Source organism: Thunnus albacares, chromosome 14 (assembly GCF_914725855.1).
Source record: "Thunnus albacares chromosome 14, fThuAlb1.1, whole genome shotgun sequence".
NCBI classification, from domain to species: domain Eukaryota; kingdom Metazoa; phylum Chordata; class Actinopteri; order Scombriformes; family Scombridae; genus Thunnus; species Thunnus albacares.
In genome coordinates this window covers 19,327,767-19,348,292 of record NC_058119.1, presented here as the reverse complement: position 1 = coordinate 19,348,292, position 20,526 = coordinate 19,327,767, and the positions used below count along the sequence as shown (strand labels likewise).

At 39.8% G+C, this 20,526-nt stretch overlaps 1 protein-coding gene across 1 annotated transcript in view; it reads left to right on the top strand.

Moving 5' to 3' along the window:
* The window catches only part of LOC122997037 (protein bicaudal C homolog 1-like), a 64,288-nt gene extending 43,975 nt beyond the window's left edge, over window positions 1-20,313 (top strand). The window contains exons 8-21 of the mRNA XM_044372938.1: window positions 3,052-3,303; window positions 4,880-5,011; window positions 6,821-7,022; window positions 9,264-9,425; window positions 9,783-9,970; window positions 10,087-10,228; window positions 11,949-12,102; window positions 12,707-12,866; window positions 12,947-12,986; window positions 13,305-13,459; window positions 13,704-13,866; window positions 14,597-14,760; window positions 15,310-15,409; window positions 17,516-20,313. Of these exons, the coding sequence (XP_044228873.1) occupies window positions 3,052-3,303; window positions 4,880-5,011; window positions 6,821-7,022; window positions 9,264-9,425; window positions 9,783-9,970; window positions 10,087-10,228; window positions 11,949-12,102; window positions 12,707-12,866; window positions 12,947-12,986; window positions 13,305-13,459; window positions 13,704-13,866; window positions 14,597-14,760; window positions 15,310-15,409; window positions 17,516-17,643 (2,142 nt within the window). The 3' untranslated portion in view covers window positions 17,644-20,313. The remainder of the gene's footprint in view (window positions 1-3,051; window positions 3,304-4,879; window positions 5,012-6,820; window positions 7,023-9,263; window positions 9,426-9,782; window positions 9,971-10,086; window positions 10,229-11,948; window positions 12,103-12,706; window positions 12,867-12,946; window positions 12,987-13,304; window positions 13,460-13,703; window positions 13,867-14,596; window positions 14,761-15,309; window positions 15,410-17,515) is intronic.
* The last annotated feature ends 213 nt before the right edge of the window (window positions 20,314-20,526 follow it).

Genomic DNA, 20,526 nt, shown 5'->3' with positions numbered 1-20,526 from the left:
GATTTTTATATCAACAAGTAGATCATATTATTCATATTTGTTCATATGATTTTCATCTGGACAAATAGATCAGCCTGACTGGATACTGATCCAGTGTTCTGATCCAGGGCTTTCTTCCCGTTAGCTACTGTAGTTTCATTTTCCCAGGAGATTGTACCTGGTGGCAGACAGAATTGCATAGTGAAAGCGAGGCTTATAGGGAACCAATCTAAATGCCAATGGTGTCATTATTCTATAGCCATTACACTGTGTAATCAATATTTACTTCATAATGATAGTTAAAGCAAAAAAGTTGTCTATTTCCACTTTGATTTGTGAACTTGGACAAGACTCTCCTTGAGATATAAACATAGAAATAATTAATGTCAGTTAATCTTTTAGTCTAGTCTTTTTTGTCTGACCAACGGTCCAAAATCCAAAGATTTTAAATTTACAAAAATATAAAACAGAAAAGCAAAATTTTCACAGTTTAGAGGCTGGAACTAGTGAATATTTGGCAGTTTTGCTTGATTAATCAAATTTAAATCATCAGTTGTCTGTTGAGTGTAAATCCCCATAAACCCACAGCTTCAGTACTGATTCACCTTCAATTATCCATTCGTTCATTTTGGCATTGATGCTCTAATGTCCCTCATACAGAAAATTATGATTGTCTGTTTCTGGATAATGAATTGATTGCAATAATAACAGCAATATACATTTTGTTTTAGTTTAGATTTTCTCTTTTAAATTAGAGGGAATTAATGAAAAAAACCAAATCATAGCGTTAATCCTCTCATAGCCCCTAAAAATGCTTGAATAATTACTTGAACCCTGACCTGCTCACTCCTTGTCAGTCATTTTAGTGCGATAATATTTGAGTTAATACCCTAACTCTTCTCCACCCGTTTACATGGCAAGCCACAAACCAACAAAGGTTTCCTGAGCTTCACCATGTCAAGGCCCACCAACACTGTCAACGTTCCTGGCTTCTCTTGTATAAACCGCCTCATTACTTTTCAGCACCACAGGGGCAAGAGAGTGCTGAGGGATGTTTGGTCGCTTGATCTGGACAGCTGCTGGTTCAGCTTTCCACTGCGGGGGAGATACTGCCCTGCACTGCTCTTTTAACTTAGCCCACTACTATACCAACCAGGCAGAAGTCTCTCCTGAGTTTAAAGACTTTAAAAAATTAAAATCAAATTTTAAGTTTCCTACTGTGTTCCCAATCTTCAGCTCATGTATGCTCATAAACATGTTGTATATCTTCTATATACATATATACACACACACACACAGATGTGCTTCCTCAACTGGCATCTGAGTTGTGGTTTGTTAAAGCGTGCCAAGGAGTCTTCCCATCATCTGTGCCAACAAATCATACCCACCAACTCACTTTTTTTTCCACTACAGAGCCTCTTTTAACAATACTGAGCCTATTTCAGCTTGCCAGCAGCTATATTTTGGCGTATATGCATCTCTGCATTTATTCATGTATGCTAGTGTTCTCATATTTGGATTAGCACGCTAATGCAAACTGCAAACTGTATGCATGTATGCTAAGGCACGGCCCCTGAGTGTGCGGTAGGTCGGAGGGGTCAGTCAGGATTGGGAACCATGCCAGATGGAGACTAGAGGATTAGAGGAATATGTGTGCTATGTTATGTGGTGGTGCAAGACCCTTGAAACACCTTTGAGAATTGCCAAAACCGCTGTGGATTGCTGTGTTATGCTGGCTACAGTGTGTGGATTCCCGTTTGCACACTGGAAATGACTTACTTTACTAGGCCAAATGATGGCTTGCAGAGGCATAGCAGAGACAGTAAGGAATGAGTCTGTTCAACTTGCCCGGCAGCTGCAGTGGAAAATACAATAGTTTCCACAGGTTATATAGAAAACACTCTGTGTTTTCTCTGGGAAAAGGGCAACACGGCTCCACTGCTCTCTTCATTAACAGATTGCTTTGTTATGTGGTATGGACATAGCTCTAAATGAACTATTGTTTCAGCTTTGTTTTCTTTTTTTTTTTCTAAATACATGAACACTATGTCACATCTTTATGTGATTTAATTTGTACTGTTTGATATTCTTGTGAGAATTCATTAAATGGCTCTTTGTATTCATTATTTTGTTTTTGATAGTTTGTTTTTACATCTGTGGGTAATCTTCTCTTATAACATTAGCATGCATCCAAAAGAAGATGAAGATGACAACCTATTATTTTATTATACACGATTGTGCGTTCATACAGTACACTGCTCATACAATATGAATGTTGGCTTTGCTGATGACAAGATGACAGACGACAGTGAATATCTTTGGGTTTAGTATTGCTGGTTAAACAAATAAGCAATTTGAAGATGCCACGTTTAGCGGTTGGAAATTGTGATGAGCATTATTTACTATTTTCTGAGCTGTTATAGATTGAAGAAAATAATTAACATATAATAATGATCGTTATATCGTCAGATACAGCTCTGGTTGGCACTGATGTTATATTTTTCTTGTAATATCATTGAAGTAAGTACATTTTTGTAATCATGTCAAAATTTCTGACATCGTTTTAAAGACAAAATCATGTTTGTTAAAGTTTGTTAAAATATTAGTTACACTATACTTGTATTTTCTTAAAGATCCTTTCCTGTTATGTTTTAAGAGATATAGAAATACTCTGCTTGGAATAATAATATGTGTCTGATATGGCTTGTCCCCAAAAAAGTTAAATTACCTAGATAAAAAATTAAAACTTAAAATTACAGTTACTCTTTTTCCCTCATTGAAAAATCAAGAATCTATGAATATACAAATGTTTGTTTTGAAAATGTAACTGCTGGACACACAATGTCTTATACTGTACTTCACTGAAAAGTCAATTCTCAATGTATGTGCACTGGAGGCTTCATGTTTCCACATCACACTCGTGTAATGAATGTAAAAACAGTCTTCTCATGCCAAACATACATCAGTCTGCACAGTTAAGGTCATTTAAGTGAATTATCAATGAGCAAAACACATTTCTCACAAATATATTCATATGTTCTGTCATTTCTCTTGTCATCCTTACTTCTCTAGCGGGGTACAGCTCTGCTGTTGGAGCACTTGGCTGGTAGCCTGGCAAGCACCATCTCAGTCACCACCCACCTGGACATCGCCCCCCAGCACCACCTCTTCATGAAGGGCCGCAATGGCAGCAACATCAAGCACATCACCCAGAGAACGGGAGCCCAGATCCACTTCCCTGACCCCAACAGCCCCCAAAAGAAATCTACAGTCTACATCCAGGGCACCATTGAATCGGTCTGCCTGGCACGGCAGTACCTCATGGTGTGTGTTTTGTGTGTGTTTTGTTTACTGACATCTGCTGGTTGAAAAGATTTACTTTCAACTGCTGTGTTTTGTTTTTGTGGTCAAAGGGTGGCATTGGAAATATTTCCCTACCATATGCAGATTCCACATGCAGTGTGGTATCTATAATTTATGTCACTGTTTCACTAACATCATCATGGTATGTGTGAATGATGCATAGGCTTTGAGACAGAGTTTTAAGATGTTAACCATGATTGCTTTAGGGGGTTTTGAATAGCCTTGGGAGGGCTTTGCTTGGCTCTGGACACACTGCTGAAATGTCAATGTCAGTTAAACAACAGTGTGTAGGTGACTCAAGGTTAGCCTGTGTGATTTATAGCTACCACATACCTGCATGTAAGATGGACACACACATTTGCATCAGCTTGGCTTGAGTTGTTACTGCCTTGTCCATATAGAGATTATCCTTACTGGTATTAATGGTTTGGCTTGCATATACAGTAGATTTTGGTGGATTGGAATTTCAGCCCTGTTAGTAATTCAGGAGGTCAGCACGTCAGCGTTGGTGTTTTACATTTCTGTTGTTTCAAAATGCTTTGCGGTCATTCTTGTCTAGTTGCCCATGACCACTGAGGCCCTTATCTGATTTACTTAGGAATATAATCAGAAGTCTGTTTCATATAATGTGTAAAAGTGATGGTTGTTTAATTACCATTGGTCAAAAGCCTCTGCTGAGCTGGTGCAAGACATCTCAGCTGTAAACAGTTTTGGCTTTCTGTTTGGAGATCTATAATGTAGGGCAGTAATTCTGCCATAGCTGCCTTTTTGTCTGTAGTTTCCCACTTGGCCCTAAAGACATTTAGTAAATGCCAAAGTTGTTTCAGTGACTGAACATGACTTTCTCTCGGTCTGGAAACAGGACACACAAGAAGGAGCCTCTCATTGTTTGTCTGAGTGGGAAAGTAAAACACAACAGATTTATGAAAGAAGAGTTGGAGGGGATGGGAAAAAGAATAGAAAGCCAAAGATGGGAGAGGAGGCTGAGAAAGAAGCAAAGGGGATAAAGAGGGATAGGGGAGTTACTCTGAAAGGAAAAGTCAAGAATGGGCATACTGTACAGGAGGGGCAGTCCTGCCCGCAGTAGTGTACTGTGTTATTTGGCCTCTTCCAGCCAGACTGCAGATTACAGCTCCAATCTCAGGCCTGTCAGAGCCAGCATGGCCCTATACTCTGCTGCTAATTACACCCACTCACAATAGGAGAGCTGTCCAACACTCGGCCCAAAATATAGATGTCTGTGGCACTTGTGGTGGTGATCATGCAAAACAGATTGCTCTTGGCGGAATTTCCCAAGCTCTGTGTGGGATGAATCTAGCAGTGAATCTTGTATTTATTGGTATGGCTAACATGTAGGTCTACAAATGCTAGTGTATAAAGGAAAATTTACTACTGGTGTAAGCAATAGCCTATAATATAGGAATAAAAGTACGGTATACTAGTGAGGCTCTGAAACATATTAGTCTGAGGCTGACATAACAAAACAAGAGCATGTTTCTGATATACTTTTATCTTGTCTTTTATCTTTGCACCACAGGGCTGCTTGCCTCTGGTGCTGATGTTTGACATTAAAGAGGACATTGAGGTGGAGCCCCAGTGTATCACAGCACTAATGGAGCAGCTGGATGTCTTCATCAGTATCAAACCCAAGCCAAAACAGCCCAGCAAGGTATGACACCACAACTCACATGGCACGGAACGTTTTTAGGGGATTTTTGAGAGTTAGAATAGGCCTCTAATATAAGCTTATAATATAAGCGCACAGGATCATACTTACTAAGCACATTCAGGGGCATTAAAAATTATGTTTAGAGAAAAAACAGATTCTGATGCGCTTGCCTTTGCACGTTTTGCATGTGGAAATGGAAATGACACATGCATTTGGCAGATTTAATATCTATTTTGAGGGGCAAGGTGTATAAAATAGGCAAGGTTAATGAAATAAGTTCCACTAAAACCTAAAACTAAAAACTAGAGCAGTTCAGAGGCATCCTAACTTTTCACCCTGAGAAAAACACGCCTGCTGTCTTACTGTGTCACGCAGAGAGAGAGAGAGAGAAAGAAGGACTACCAAGAAACAAATAAAGCTCTATTCCATTTGAGAATTACTCAAACATCACAGCATGAAATTTAAATAAATTATATGTTGCCATGTCACATTTCATCAATATTTCATTACATTTAAAAGGCAAAAATGGAGCCGTTGACCCAAGGGAATCATCATGCTGTACCAACTCAGAGAAAAGTTTTGGCAGATCAACATCTGCCACAGTGGGGAATCACAGTCTGAGAGCATGTTTCACCTGATTGACTGGCACACTCAATTCTTATATTATGCCTCAGCTGTTCCAACTGAAAAATAACTAGTTTTATTTGCATGTGTTCATTGTAAATTAGGCTGTAAAGTGGAGTTACGCTCACTCGCCCGTTAGTGTATATTAATGTAATATGTTGATCATTTTTATATACTATTGTGATTTGCAACCTCTCACAGTAACTGTAGTGCACCTGTGTGATATTCAAAGACAACCTCTAATGTTACAGTCTACTCTTCTACAACACATAATTATCTCAATCATATTTCACCACTTGGCCCAGTCCCGACTGTCTCTTCTAGGTGCCCACGTCCCTCCCCGTGCCAGGGCTCAATGCCCAATCCTGACAGGCCTGTGGGGACTGCTGAGAAGGTGCCAGTGTAAACACTGACCCAGCCCAGATCCTCTTAAGAACCCTTCACTTAAACATTTTAACGAGGTGACAGCAGTAATCCAAAAAGCCCGTCCAAATGCATGCCGTTGCCTCTGTGCTCCTGGCACTTTGGCAGACCTATAAAGGAGGGTGTGTGTGTGTCGGAGAGACTGATCGTGATTGGAATCTACTTTTCAAAAACTCAGCTCTGGCAAAAAGCAAAAAGCCAGGACATGATTTATGCCCACGTACATTTTTATTTGATGTTTATGAAGGGCAGGGTTTCAGCTGATGTGGAAAATGTAGAAGTCATTTCTCTCACTGACTCAAAAACAATTCCTGTTTATAATTCTTTATTGCCGGTTTAGTGCGTGTTAATTTAATAGCAACTGAGTAACTAGTATTGCCTCATATTCACTTCACTCACATCTATGAGTGCGCTTTGGTATGTTATGTAAATGATTAACAAATGCTTTCCCTCAAACTTTGCTCCCATGTCTCCTCTCTCCCACAATGCCTCAATGTTTATCCTTCTAATCTACCCTTAATTCCCTCTTCCTTCCTCCCCTCTGTTTGTCTCCCCATCATCCTCCCTTTCACTCCCTATCTCTGGTGCCAACACTCCCTACCCTATCTTTCCCTCGCTCCTCCTCTGCCTTTCCTCCTCTGTCTCTCTAATGCCCTTTTCCCCTTTCTCTCTTGCCTCTGTATTTTCTCTCACCCCATTTTCCTCTTACCTTCTTGTCCACCCCACCTGTTTTTTCTCTCATTCTCACTCAATCTCTCTTAGTCCGTGATTGTCAAGAGCGTGGAGAGGAATGCAGTGAACATGTACGAAGCCCGAAAATTCCTCCTGGGTCTCGAGAGCAACGGAGTTTCTTCATCCTCACCATCTGTGGCACTGAATCCCGCCACCAACCAATCCCCGTCACTCATCTGCCCCGTTGGCCTGGACATCCTGGCCTCAGCTGGCCTGGGGCTGAGCAATCTGGGTAATGACACTGTCTAACTTGTCAAGGAAGTTCTACTTGTATTAGTTTTATTCTTTTACATTTTTCCATGATGGGGGGGAAAAAGATAAATTAATGAGGGAAGATAAGATGCTACCCTTTTCATCCTTGAATGAGATACATTAGAGAATAAATGTCTTTGTAGAGGAATTAATGTCCTCATACATCAATGTCGTGCACATCTGTACAACACAGTCCCACACTCCAACACAGCGAGTCGTCTCTCTTATCAACAAATCCATTGATGAGATCTCTGAGCCAGATGTCCTTAAAAGTCTGTTATCACTTGGTTTACTGAATCGCAGAGTGCAAGTGATTTCAGAAATGGATAGAAATATCATTTCAACATCTACATAAATCGTGAGACAGTGAGTCATTGCACCATCTTCATATGCTCTTTACAGTAGGAGTTGTTTGTCTACAGGATTGACCTCGCCGGATGGTAATGAATTTCATGCCAAGAAGTCCCACATGCACAAATCTTTGATCAGCCAACCATCAGAAAATAACCTCAATACAAATTTAGCTGCGCTTCTTGGAATGAATCACAAGCTTATGAATCATCGGAAGATGAACGGTTATAATCGTGTAGGAGTTAGTTTGTCTGCAGTGTTGACATCAACATGAAGGCACAGAGTTCAGCTTGGAAGAGTTTTCATGGTTTTGTTTTGTTTCCAAGGGTGACTTTGAATTGATTGTAGTAAGAGTAGTATTATAGGATAAATATTTAGCCCCGGCAAACAGCTGTTTGCTTTCAGATGATACAGTTTTTGAGGTTCAGACTGTTTAAAATGTGGATATAAGGACGTAATGCATCAAAAGCAGTGAGAAAAGCAGATAGTAGGATAAGCTGGCAGGAAGAAGCTTCTGGCTATAGGCACAGGCCGGCTATAAATATCTGTTTATATGTCTGTGGTGCATTATAAATGTATCTATAAATCTAATATATTTTGTATATATGTATCATCAAATGCTCAGCAACCACAAAAAATCTACTTAAACATTATATTACTTAAACATTTCCTTTCCATGTTTGAAAGAGGAGGAATATACATCAAAGTTATTATATCCGTAATATCCACAAGTTTTATTTATTCAGTTATCTTCTTATTAGTTATTTGAATAATGTTTTATTTAGTTTTCTTAAGTAATGACAACAAATACAAATCAAAGTTAAAAATAAGATTAATAAATACGCATAAAAAAGTCAAAACAAACAGAGAGAAGAATAATAATATAAAGAAAGAGGAGAGTCCAATAATTAATTAATTAATATGACACTTATTGAAAAACAGTTTGTGTTTACATAATATTGTATACATATCACTGTGATGGATAATAATAATAATAATAATAATAATAATAGTAATAATAATAATAATACTTATAATTATTATTATTATTCATTTATTGTCTGCAGCTATTGCTTATAGGTATATTGAGCATGTGGAGGAGTTGAGCACTAACGTTTGTTCTGTATTTGTATCGATAATTTTTTACAATTGTACATTTTTGATTCTCATATTGAAAAAAGGTAGGCCTTTTGCACATTTTGTCTTGTTTTTTGTATGTATTTCATGACAGATTATTTGCTCTCCATGTGAATTCTTTCAAATAATATTTATTTTATTGTGTCCCCACCAAATGACATGGGAAAATCTGAGCTGGTCACCAAAAAAGAATATGCCATGAAGTCCCAGTACAATAGAAATGGTTTCTTGCTGTCTCGTTTAAACCCAGAGGCCCAGGGATGAAGCTGTGGATGGCCACATCCTGGCTTTAGTAATTGCTACATGCTTCTCTTCCTCAGATTACAGGCCAGCCTGCCAGAAGAATCCATGGCCTTATTCCTGGAGCCAAACTAGCCCCTTGTTAAAGCCACAGACCTGCTTCTTTCTGTTTTCATACACTGTGTTTGGGTTAAGACACCAAGCACCACATTGTTGGTGCTCTCAATAACATGGTTTTATTGGGTATGAGGACACTCTAGATGTATACTTTTGCATCCATGACCTTGTAGAAATTTAAGAAATTCTTCCTCTCATTTGCTGTCTGGTTGATGGCAGTTTGATGGAATTCCAGTTAAATAGCTGGAAGACCAAGATTATTTTCTGAGGGCCTTGGTGTAACGTGTGATTAGCATGAAAAATGGCTCTGTGCTTTGACAGGACCACCGCTGATCTATCCATCTTCCGTTTCCCCCTCCCTTTCTGTTCTCCTCAGGTTTCCTGGGTGCGACGGCAGCCCACTCCCTCACCAACTCTGCTGCCCCAAACGCTGTCCTCAACAGCTTAAACTCCTCCATGAGCCCTCTGCAGACCCCAAGCCCAAGCACCCCCACACCCTCCCCCTCCCTCTGGCCCAGTTCACTCACCAGTACCCAAGGTTCGTGTATTAGACATTATCCTTTTTTTTTTTTTTTGAACTGGCATGTGGTTCTCGAAGGTCTCTTTAAATTTATGTATATTTCAACTTGAGGAAGGATTGTTTCAACCATTGTGACACTGTGGATAAATTATACTGAAGGTTAACTTTCAAGGTGAAGCTGATTGTTTGATCTTTACTTTGAAGTAGAACTACTGATCTCCTGTTCATTATTTCAGTAGTTTGAAGTGTTTCATGCTATGTCATAATTGTTTGAATGAACAGTTAGACAGACAGATCTTGTAGATAATTATAAATATTTCCCTTATGAATTGTTCAAACTTTGAAAATCACTGATGGTACATTTTTTTGTTTCAGGCTTCTCATCTCAACTAATGCTACACCCTGCCACCCAGGCCACCCTGAGTAGCATCCTGCTGTCAGGCGTGCAGGGTTACACACAGAGCACACCATCCCCTCCACCTGGCCTGGCCCCCATTGACAAGCAGCCCAACGGGGTCTCTGACTGCACCAAAGGCCCCTGCACTCTCAACGGTCATGTCAAGGTTGGCCTGTTACAGTATACTGCATTAATTTTCTATTTCACTTTGACTGTTTAGTAAATTTAATTTGTATGTATCTTGTACTCTATGTGTATGTCTATGTTTGCATGCATTTATAGCACCCTGGCTCAGTCTATGGGAGGATAGCGACTGCATCACTTGCAGAAACTGTCTTGAGTCCAGCCCCATGTGACTCAGTTCAGGAGGCCAGCGGACACAATCCATCAGAACCACTGTCCAGCAAGTCCAGCCCTGATGAAGGTATTGAAGTTTTCAAGTAACCCATATAGAAACCAACCTTGCCTACAGACTGTAAAATGTCCTCGTCCCCACTGCATGTGATTGTTGCATTTTTCAATGGCAATTTTCTGCAATATCTTGTATCATTGCGCTTATTTTAAAGTAAAAAGCAACTTATTATAAAAGAGGGTTATGAGACCGTCTGTGCCTAAAGAACAAATTGTACTTTACATGTCCACACAGACATGATGGTCTGCATGATGTAAATTGCGTCATCTGCCTATGTTGCAACCGCCCATGTGCAGACCAAAATTTATGACCGTGTAGAATCTACGCACCAAAAAACATGTGTAAAACACATCCATGTATGCAGACATCCATCTGTTTTGGAGTATATTTGGCCCTACCGGCTGCTGAGGCTAGTAGCTTCATGTTCTAGCTTATCTACTAATCACCTCTCATCCAAAATATCAAACCGTTTTCTGTTCAAATTTACAGGTTATTTGTCTGGCAGAGCACTTAATTTCTCACCATTCACAGGTATATTTAACTTAAAAATGCCTAATAAGATTAATCAAAAATAAATTCTCAACTTTTCTCAACCATCTTCTTTGCACATATGTTTTGTAAAGGCCATTGTACTCAATGTTTTTTTTATATAAAAATACTTATAGGACTCTTGCCCTCTTGTGGGTCAGTTATATTAAAGATACACTTAAAATCGTGATTTATGGCAAAAAACTTCTGGAGCTGTTCACATTTTCGACACAAATTGGCTGGACTTCAGCCTTGCAGACTTAACATAAATGTCGAATTCAGGCATTTCCACTTCAGATTTATGTAACCCTTAAACCCACTTTGAGGAAAAATGCCTTGAATGAACTTATTTCTATTTCTCTATACTGTCCTCTTAACCTCATACTCGCTCTGACTATGATTATTGTGCTGGAACGGAGACAGATTAACTGCTGGTCTCCTAGCGGTTCAGAAAGGCCCTCATTTCCTCTGTGTCTTACACATGCGGTTTTCCCCCTCAAACCTTTCTCTCTCACGCGTCTCGTTTTCCCCGCTGTTTTCTGAGCTGGTCCTCCCCCAATGCGGCGCGTCCTGGTAAGGTTTCCTCTCCCTCCCTTACCTCCTCCTGTGTCCCAGAATGTGTTTGGACTGGCTCGCCCAGCCTGACTCAACTCTGCTTTGTGGAGTGAGGGAGCGCGGGGTAATTGTTTAAACATTAAACCCCAGAGAAGCTTCATTAGATTGACTGACATACGTATATATTTCACTATACAGCACTCCATGCACATTCAAATATTCTTGATTATACACGTGCATACAGTCAGACACATACATCTACATCCTGTTACACAGAGCAGGTTCCTGTCAGGCTGAAAGAAGAGTAGCAGAGAAAACCTACTATAATTACAGTTGCTGTGTTTTTAATTAATCCAGGACCCAACTGGGACTTGTCACACTTTAATTCATGCACACAGACATATGCCCACCAAGCTACACACACTCCTGTACGCTGAGTGACCCAACACTGCACATGGCATTTAATGAAAACCAAGATGAAGCATGAAGTATTTCAGCTAAGGCTGTCATAACAATATGTATTTTCTGTACAGAAGACAGAGAACAGCTGTAACCTCTGTCTGTGTTCTAACATTGTTTAAAGGTTGGACAGATTAACTTGAAATAAATGAATAGGGTTATTAAATATGTTTGCGTTTGTTTCCATCAGGCTCTGACACATTTGTGGAAGTGGGAATGCCCAGAAGCCCCTCTCACTCAGCCAATGGGAGTGAGCTGAAGCAGATGCTGGCTTCATGTAAGACGTCATCAGGGAAGCGACAAGCTGTGGAGCTCCTGCAGGGCACCAAGAACTCCCATCTACAGTATGTTTGAATCTAGAGATCATTTACAGCTCATCTTGGTACTGTTTAGCATTTCTTCAGAGATCATTTAGTGCTCATACTGGTTCAGTTTGGCAGTCCTCTCTTAATCCCTGTAGACGTGGGCAAAGTGAGGATGGCTATAGAAAAGCAGGGATTTAATTTTAATTCAGTGGCATCAAACCCAGTATTTCATTTCCATTTGTAAGGGACCATGTACAGTGTTAAACACTTGATGTACTGTACCAGAGTTAGCTTACAGCTCATTTTCATCTGCAGTCCCTTGGTAGATTATAAACTATATAAAAACACTAATATACAGATGATACAGATGGGTATTTTGTCCCAAATGGAGATTTCTAGTTTAACTTTTGGCTGCCATAACTGCTGAGTAACATAGGATCACCCTGGACAGCATGACTACTAGAACTGTATCCTAATAATAAAACATGTTGACCCAGTCAAATCTCATGAGCCAAGAACGATAACCGTTTCAATGATAATGTGAGGAGAAGATGAGATGGAGGAATGGTTATGCAACGCCTTATCTGCTTTGTGTTAGATTTCTTTGCTCACGATACTTTTTTTTTCTCTATGAACCCAACAGCTCTGACTGTCTCCTCTCGGATGCTGAGTCCAGTTCATCAGACAGTCCTGTAGCTGATAAGAGAGCGCCGGGTAGTGAGCGAGCAGCTGAGAGGGCAGCACAGCAGAACGAGAGGGAGAGAATCAGACTGGCACCGCAGACATCCTTCGCCAACATGCAGGTATACACACACACATACAACACGCACAAAAAACACACAGTTCTGCTGGTATTAAGCAATAAAACTGTCTATCTTTTCAGGCATTTGACTATGAACAGAAAAAGCTGCTAGCAACCAAAGGTAAGTTGACATTTGTGTCTGGTCGAATATTAAACTTCACCTACACTTTGGTGGATCCATCATTTTAAATTTAATCATTGTTCAAACCCACAAAATTGTATTTAAAACTTTTGTTGGCTTCCAAAGATACCAACTTTGAGAATTACCAGGCAATGTGTATAAAATGTTGCACAAGATTTATAAAATCCTACATTTAATGTTATGATGTGGCCATAAAAAATTAAAGATATTAATTTAAGGTAATTTATGATAGTTTTTATGTGGCATTATCTCTGTATAGGTGTATATGTGCATTACTCTATATCTGTATTCACACAGCTATGTTGAAGAAGCCTGTGGTGACTGAAGTGCGGACCCCCACCAATACTTGGAGTGGCCTTGGTTTCTCAAAGTCCATGCCAGCCGAGACAATCAAGGAGTTGCGGAGAGCCAATCATGTTTCATACAAGCCCAGCATGAGCACCACCTACGAGGTCAGACATATAGGGGCTTGGCATTTGCTATTTTCATCTTTGTAGAAAAGAGTTTCACGTTCTTTGGCATTTACTATGTATATGTCATGTGTATGTCATAGAAGATTATATTTGTCTTACCATATGCAATGATTGATAGATGTTTTTGTGCCCTATATTGAGATGCAGTGAGTCAGAGCTCAGCAAGCATTCAGAATGCCTCGTTAAATGTTTGGATTGTCTTTCTTTCTGTTCTCTATCTCAGGGGTCCCCGCTGTCCTTGTCTCGATCCAGCAGCAGGGAAGGCGTGGGAAACGGCAGTGACTCCGACAACTGGCGAGAGAGGAACGGCACCGGTAACGGTCTGCCGAGCCACACCGAGTTCCCCACCGCTGTCAGCAGCCCAAAGAGGAAGCAGAACAAATCTGGTCAGTTCTGCATACTTTTGTAGTATCTATGTTACAAGGAATAACGAGCAATGATAATTACTGAGCATCACTCTGGCAAAATGCAGACATCATGGACAACAACAACATGCAAGAACCGTTACTTGTTTAACAGAGATATTCCTCAGAAAACAGCAACAGAATATTTCTTACATTTTGGCATAAACTGTATGGTTAAATGATTATACAGAAGAACTTTATAAATTAAGGTGAAAATGTCACATTTTTCATTTTATTTTGTGCTTCAAATAATAATACTCCACTGCTTCCTGTAAGATTAAATGCTGAGGAGAGCAGATGAAGTGTACAACACCAACTAAAACTGTAAAGCAATTTCAGTATGAACACTTTTATCTCCACACTCAGAGTTTGGGGGGTTTTTTTGTGCTTGTGTGTGTTTTGTTGATGCATGTACTCAGGATACTCACTCCTTTACTCATCGTAAAGTTTGGCTCTTCAGATAATTTCTATCGAATCTGCCTCTTATACCAACCGAGCTGGTCTGTGAACATAAGCTATATCTGATCAGTCTAAATTTTTAGTACCCATAAGTTTATCAGCTAACTTTCCTATACTTTTTGTTGACTAGTTTAAAATGCGCTTTTTCCTTTTGTAGATTAAATGTGAATTAATGGTTGCTGCTGTTTTTGCTTACATCTAAATTTTCATTCTGTGTTCTTGTTCTTGTTTGCCTCGATCATTCAATGGACAGTTGCAGAGCATTATCTCAGCAGCAGCAACTACATGGACTGCATCTCTTCGGTAACCGGCAGCAACGGCTGCAGCCTGAACTCGTCTCTGAAAGGTTCGGACCTGCCTGAGCTCTTCAGCAAGCTGGGCTTGGGGAAGTACACGGACGTCTTCCAACAACAAGAGGTACTGTAGAGCATAGAGCCACATCCTCTAGTGTTACAATTCTAACTGAGGGACTGTCTGTTCTAAAGAGAGGCACAGATATTTTTCAAAATTGATCAAAACTTTTTAGTTATAGTTATGAGTTGCATAGAATTTGTCTGAACAGTATCAATACATAGACACTTTTTAGGTGTATTTGCTCTTCCTCTAGCTTTTGACGTACTTTGCCCTATTAATTCCTCAATGCAGCGAGTTGCATTAAAATTTCTATTATCTAATTTCTTTATTGTATGTGTAACAGAAGGAAAAGAAGGGAGAAACTTGGGGAAATGTGTACATTTTGCTGCTTATATGCTGTTGTGTGTTGGAGGATGGTGTGTTTGTTGGATATACTGATTAGCAAAAAAAAACTCCATTTTAGTATTTTTAGTCATGGAGTGGCCTTTTTAATCCAGCACTTGTACTAAGGACTAGTTTTAGTTATGGCATTTATGGTTGAAGGTCTAATGTTGGTAGAAGTTGCTGAATTGTGGTAACAGTAGAGTTAAATTGAATTGTTACTGCTTCCAGATTGACCTCCAGACATTCCTGACTCTAACAGACCAGGACCTGAAAGAACTGGGCATCACCACCTTCGGAGCCCGCAGGAAAATGCTGCTCGCCATCTCAGGTACAGACGAACGAGCGACAGTTTGTCCTTTATTGTATTTTTTTTCACCTGTCACCCCATCTTCTGTGTCTTATTCTACAACATCAACTGTCTTGCAAATCCATAATGGATGAAAAACATTAACAAAAGGATAGTTGCAGTACAGAGAGACCCACATACAACCACCTCCTGTCTCAATTTGTTTTCTGTCCCGTCCACCGTCAGCCCAATAACGGGTGGGGGTGGGCGGACTTGGCTTGGGTCTTGAGGAGTTGTAGAATTTATTCACTGGCAAATAGCCTAAACTGTACACACTGCTACTTTCACAGCTGCTAACTTCATACTCTGTCACACACACACTCTGTCTCTGTCTCTCTCTCTCAACCACACACTCACTACAACCTACGCACCAATCAGTGTTCTGAATGTATTCATTTAACTATATACCTGAGTAACGAGTGGCACATAATGTGAAGACACACAGTTTTTTTGTTTGTTTGTTTGTTTTGGGGGTTTTTTTTCTTTGACTTTTAAATGTATCTTCCACTCCCCCCCTCTCTCTCCCATGACCTAATGTTACCCCAAACGTGCAAACGTGCGGAAAGAATATATTTATTCCAACCAGAGAGAAACAATTGGATTAAGGGTTTACATGGTTATTAGGCGCTAATATTTTCTGATTGAACGGATTATCAAAGGTTTACACCACTCCTTTCAACCTGATTGAAAATTCCTTTCAATCAGGCCAGATCCGGCCAGTCTCCTCCAATTGAGGTGGTTACATGAAGCTTTTTTTTTCTGATTGGACTATTATTCCAATTATTACTGGAATATTAGGGTCTGTGTAAACGTAGCCACTGATACCAGCTGCAGCCTCGTTCCGCTGGCTCACACCTGCTGACGGCAGCGCACAAAAATTGGCTCATGTGTTTCATAAATGTTTTCTATTTTGTCTGTCGCTGCTACAAGCCTGAGTGGAGCCCAGCTGTGCAGACAGTAAAAAGTGTACACTAACTGACAGAGGTCATTGCCACTACCAACCACCAGATCTAAAAGCTATAGGTGGCCTTTATTATCAGCAGACTCTAGCAAAGAAGTTCAAGGCAGTACTGTTTTTTCTTGTAAAGATGCAAGAAAACATGTTGCAGTCATTTGCACTAGCAGGAGTAAATGGGATTAAGGAACATTCTTCTCACATGAGCATGTTGGTTTTTCTCCAGTTGCTCCAGCTGCCTCCCTGATGCTGATGTAGACTATGTCCTCTTGTTGCACTGGATCCAATATTAATGTTGTGGATGTCACACTTCATTACTGATGTCATATTTTGGACATTGTAATAGCCAGAGTTGTTTTACTGCATAAGTTAACCATGCACGTGTTGGGATCATGAGCTTCCTGTCATAGATATTCTGTAACTGTTCAGCTCAGAAACCTCAGACCGGAGCCAGGGTTGACAGTGAGAGCAACAAGGGGAAATGGTGAGGCTCTGATTATTAAGGAAGTAGTGTGATCCAAGGCCAGGATTGGTTTTTCTCCCTGATGCCTCAGCCAAGTATAGGTCAACTCTCATCTCCGCTGATGGACTCGAGGGCTTGAAAACAGGAACATGCACGTCTCTGTCTGTCTCTTTGTCTTTCTGTATTTTTGCCTCTCATTATAAAGAGATAGAATGCCAGTCAATGCAATCCAGGTTTTAACTTTCCACCGGTCTGCCAGTAAAAAGAGCTGCCGGAGCGAGCTGGCTGTCTCCAGTAATCAAACTGAAGGTTTATGCTGGCAGCGACAGAACACGACTATCATATGAATAACCCAAAGATGCCAGGGTGTGCTTCTGACATTTTTATGAAAGCGTTTTGTCCAAGCTGCTGTGTAAAACCAGATGGACACAAAGAGGGTTTTTGTTGATCTTGAGCTATCCTGTAGTGATTTGAACCCAATTTTCTTGTCATTGTTGATCAAATGTGGCGAAAGAGAAATGTTTACACACTCCTCAGTTGTATTTGTCTCTTTACTTTGATTTACTATTGCTCCCATAGCAACACAGGTAGAAGTTGTCCACATTAAAAATCATGTTTGTATCGATTTTTCAACTGCTGACGTTTTGTGGTGTTTTCGCATTTTTTACAGAACTAAACAAAAACCGGAGGAAGCTATTTGAGCCACCCATCAGATCCTCCTTCCTGGAGGGGGGAGCAAGTGGTCGCCTCTCCCGTCAGTTTCACGCAGACATGGCCAGCGTCAGTGGGCGATGGTAGGCGCCTCCAGACCTCCAGGCTATCCCAGAACCGTCCATTATGGAGACCAGCCTCCAGTGTCCTTCTGTGCCTCAGCAGCCCAAGTTTCATCAGTTGTTTACCCTCTTTCAGCTTCAGCTGAATTAAGACTGTTCAAAATGTTGTCGTTGCCATATAGTATAAAGATATATGAAAAAAGCCATAGTTTTACCTGAAGTGCCAACAAGAAAAAAAAGGGATTTCTCAGATACCTGAGGTTCAGTGTTCACTCCTTATAGAGCCATTAAGTCTATGTGGAGCATTTATATATGAAGGTTGTTATTATGGTTCCGAAGAAGGGTACTGTTCAGTATTTCTGTCCACTTTTTTTTGTTCAAGGGAACAGGCAGAATGATTAGTACAATCATTTTACACATTGATACTACCTGCTTTCGTACTATGCTGTTGTATCAGTGACATGCACTTTAATAATACTAGACTTTTGCCTGTGAAAGCCTAATTCCTTAGATTGAAATAATAATGATAACTATGCATTGTTTTTGACTAAAAGCACAGATGCATTTTGTACCAAGCCAAATGTCAGCACTTAGCCAGCGAGATTAAGGCGACACCAAATGAAGTGCAAAATAGGTCAGCACACCAAAGTGGTGACTTCATCAACTTTATCAAATATACCAAAGGAAAGTACCATTGTGGCCTTTGACCTTAGGCTGCCTTCAGTGTTTTGATTGGTGGACATTCCTCTGAGGTCAGTGTTAGGGTCCAACAGCCACCGCAGCTGTCTGTGTATTTCTAGACAAAACAAAAAAAAAAAAATCTAATATTTTGTACTCATTATGCATTACAATTTTATTTTTAGTTTTTATTACCATTTTAGGGGAATGGGTGGGATGTTTAACGGTAATCAGTTTACATATGTATTTTTTATACGTTCATGAATGAGTTTATATGATTTTGTAATTAGATTATTATTAGTGTCTTTTACTTTTTTCTGCCCCTTAATCTGTGGAGCCGTAATATGGCTGTGCCATTAGACAGCAGCAGAGATATGAGGCAGTTAGGCTAAGCTTTATAGGCCTCTCTCTGATTGTGTCAACAGGCACCACTTTCTGTGGTTTTCCTTTGCTGTTTGTTTATAGTACATGGTCTTTTATCTCATTTGTTATTTTTGTCAGTGTTGGCCTCCCTGTGGCCCCTTCTGTATGCCTAAAAATCTCACAAAGCACTCCTTCATGTATCCGGAACATGAGTTGCTACGCTAGAACTGTGTGCCTTTTTTTTTGTCTTCCTATTCACTGGTTGTCCCATTTAGAGCAAGGAAAGTCCTTTAACAGAGCAAGGCCATGACTTTGTAGCGAAAAGTGCCAATGTACATAACTAGTTTTTCAGCAGGGAGATATTTCGCTAAGAACACTAATATTTTGGTCTGAATTTGACCTTACTCTCCAAAAAGGAGGTGCATCACACAAAGAACCAGTTTATTCACAGCCAACTTGTTTCATATGAGCATTTCTACCAGAGACGCCAATCAGAAACCAAAACCATCTGAAGGAATACGAGATTTAAGATGAAAACAAATAAAAATCAGGAATTTTCTAGTATCAGTCGGGCAGTCTAATATCCAGAAAAACCTGGTTAAGCACTGTTTAATGAAGTAACAGGATTATGTATGCATTAGCAGAGTTTATCATCAAAAGTTTTTGTTGTTCTGGGCTTCTGTATCATGTTCAGTCATGTGTTTAGAAAAGGAAATCGTCCTTTCCAACAGTTCATTAACTTTGGATAACTGATATGTTTTTTTGTGTGATGTTCTTAAGATTTATCTTAGGATTTAACCTACAAGCCAATCCATTTTCAAGGTCCTTAGAATTTTGTATCAAGTGCAATTAAGAGCCTTTTTGTAAAGTTTTTTTCTTTTTTTTGGGAAAATTTGTTTATATTTTCAGTACAGTAAGTATTAAAGCTAAGACTGAAGAATTTCTTATCTTAGTTTAAATGAGAGTACAGTGTATAAAATCTATTGGGTATGTAGAGGACGCTTCTGAGAAATTATCACCTGTCGAGTGCATGAAGATTTATCTCGACAAACTATGACAGAAAGTAACAGCAGTCCTCATATAATCTCAAACAGAGAAGTCAACAATTTGTTGCCTCTCTTCAATTCACAATGATTTCCTTTAAGGTGATCTGTTGTTTATCGTGTTTTAACCACTTTCCACCCTCCCTTGCTTCTGATTTGAGCCATTCTCAATGTGGTTGTCAAGTTAATAACACTATACTAAATAATATTCTGACATGGTTGCCGACGCCAACCAGGTACTTGTCTTTTTTTTTTTTTCTTGAAGTCTTAAAAATAAGAGATTGAGAGGGAGATAGCTAATCTAGAAAGGGAATCTTTATCCTGAGAGGAAACCCGGGGCCGGTTCGCCCCCACTCATCATGGTACTACATTGAAACTGTTGAGCACTGATTCTCCCAGTGCTGTGACTCGTGTTCTTGCCTAGCAGACATTTGTTTTCATCCCTAGCCAAGTTCACCTTGTTCGGATGTGTTTGCTCGGGGGGCAGTAGAGGTTCTTGTCTTATCAAGTGAATGTTGTTTTAAAAAATATTGATGCATGTTATTGCAGATTTATTGCGGATCAATGAAGGGACTGTTGTGGAAAATAAAGATGGATTCACAGAGAGAGAATTGTCTTTAATTGTCTTTTTTATAAGTTTTTATTCCAAAATTACACACACACAAGCATACAGGGAGTCTAACCTGCATTTAGGCAGAGACAAAACCAGAGCAATGTTAAATAACACTGACATATATATAGTTCCAGTCACATCTCTTCATGGAAAAAAAATTTGAGCATCCCCCTTTAAGAACACAGTTGTTTCTTTGTCTGTTTCTTCTGTT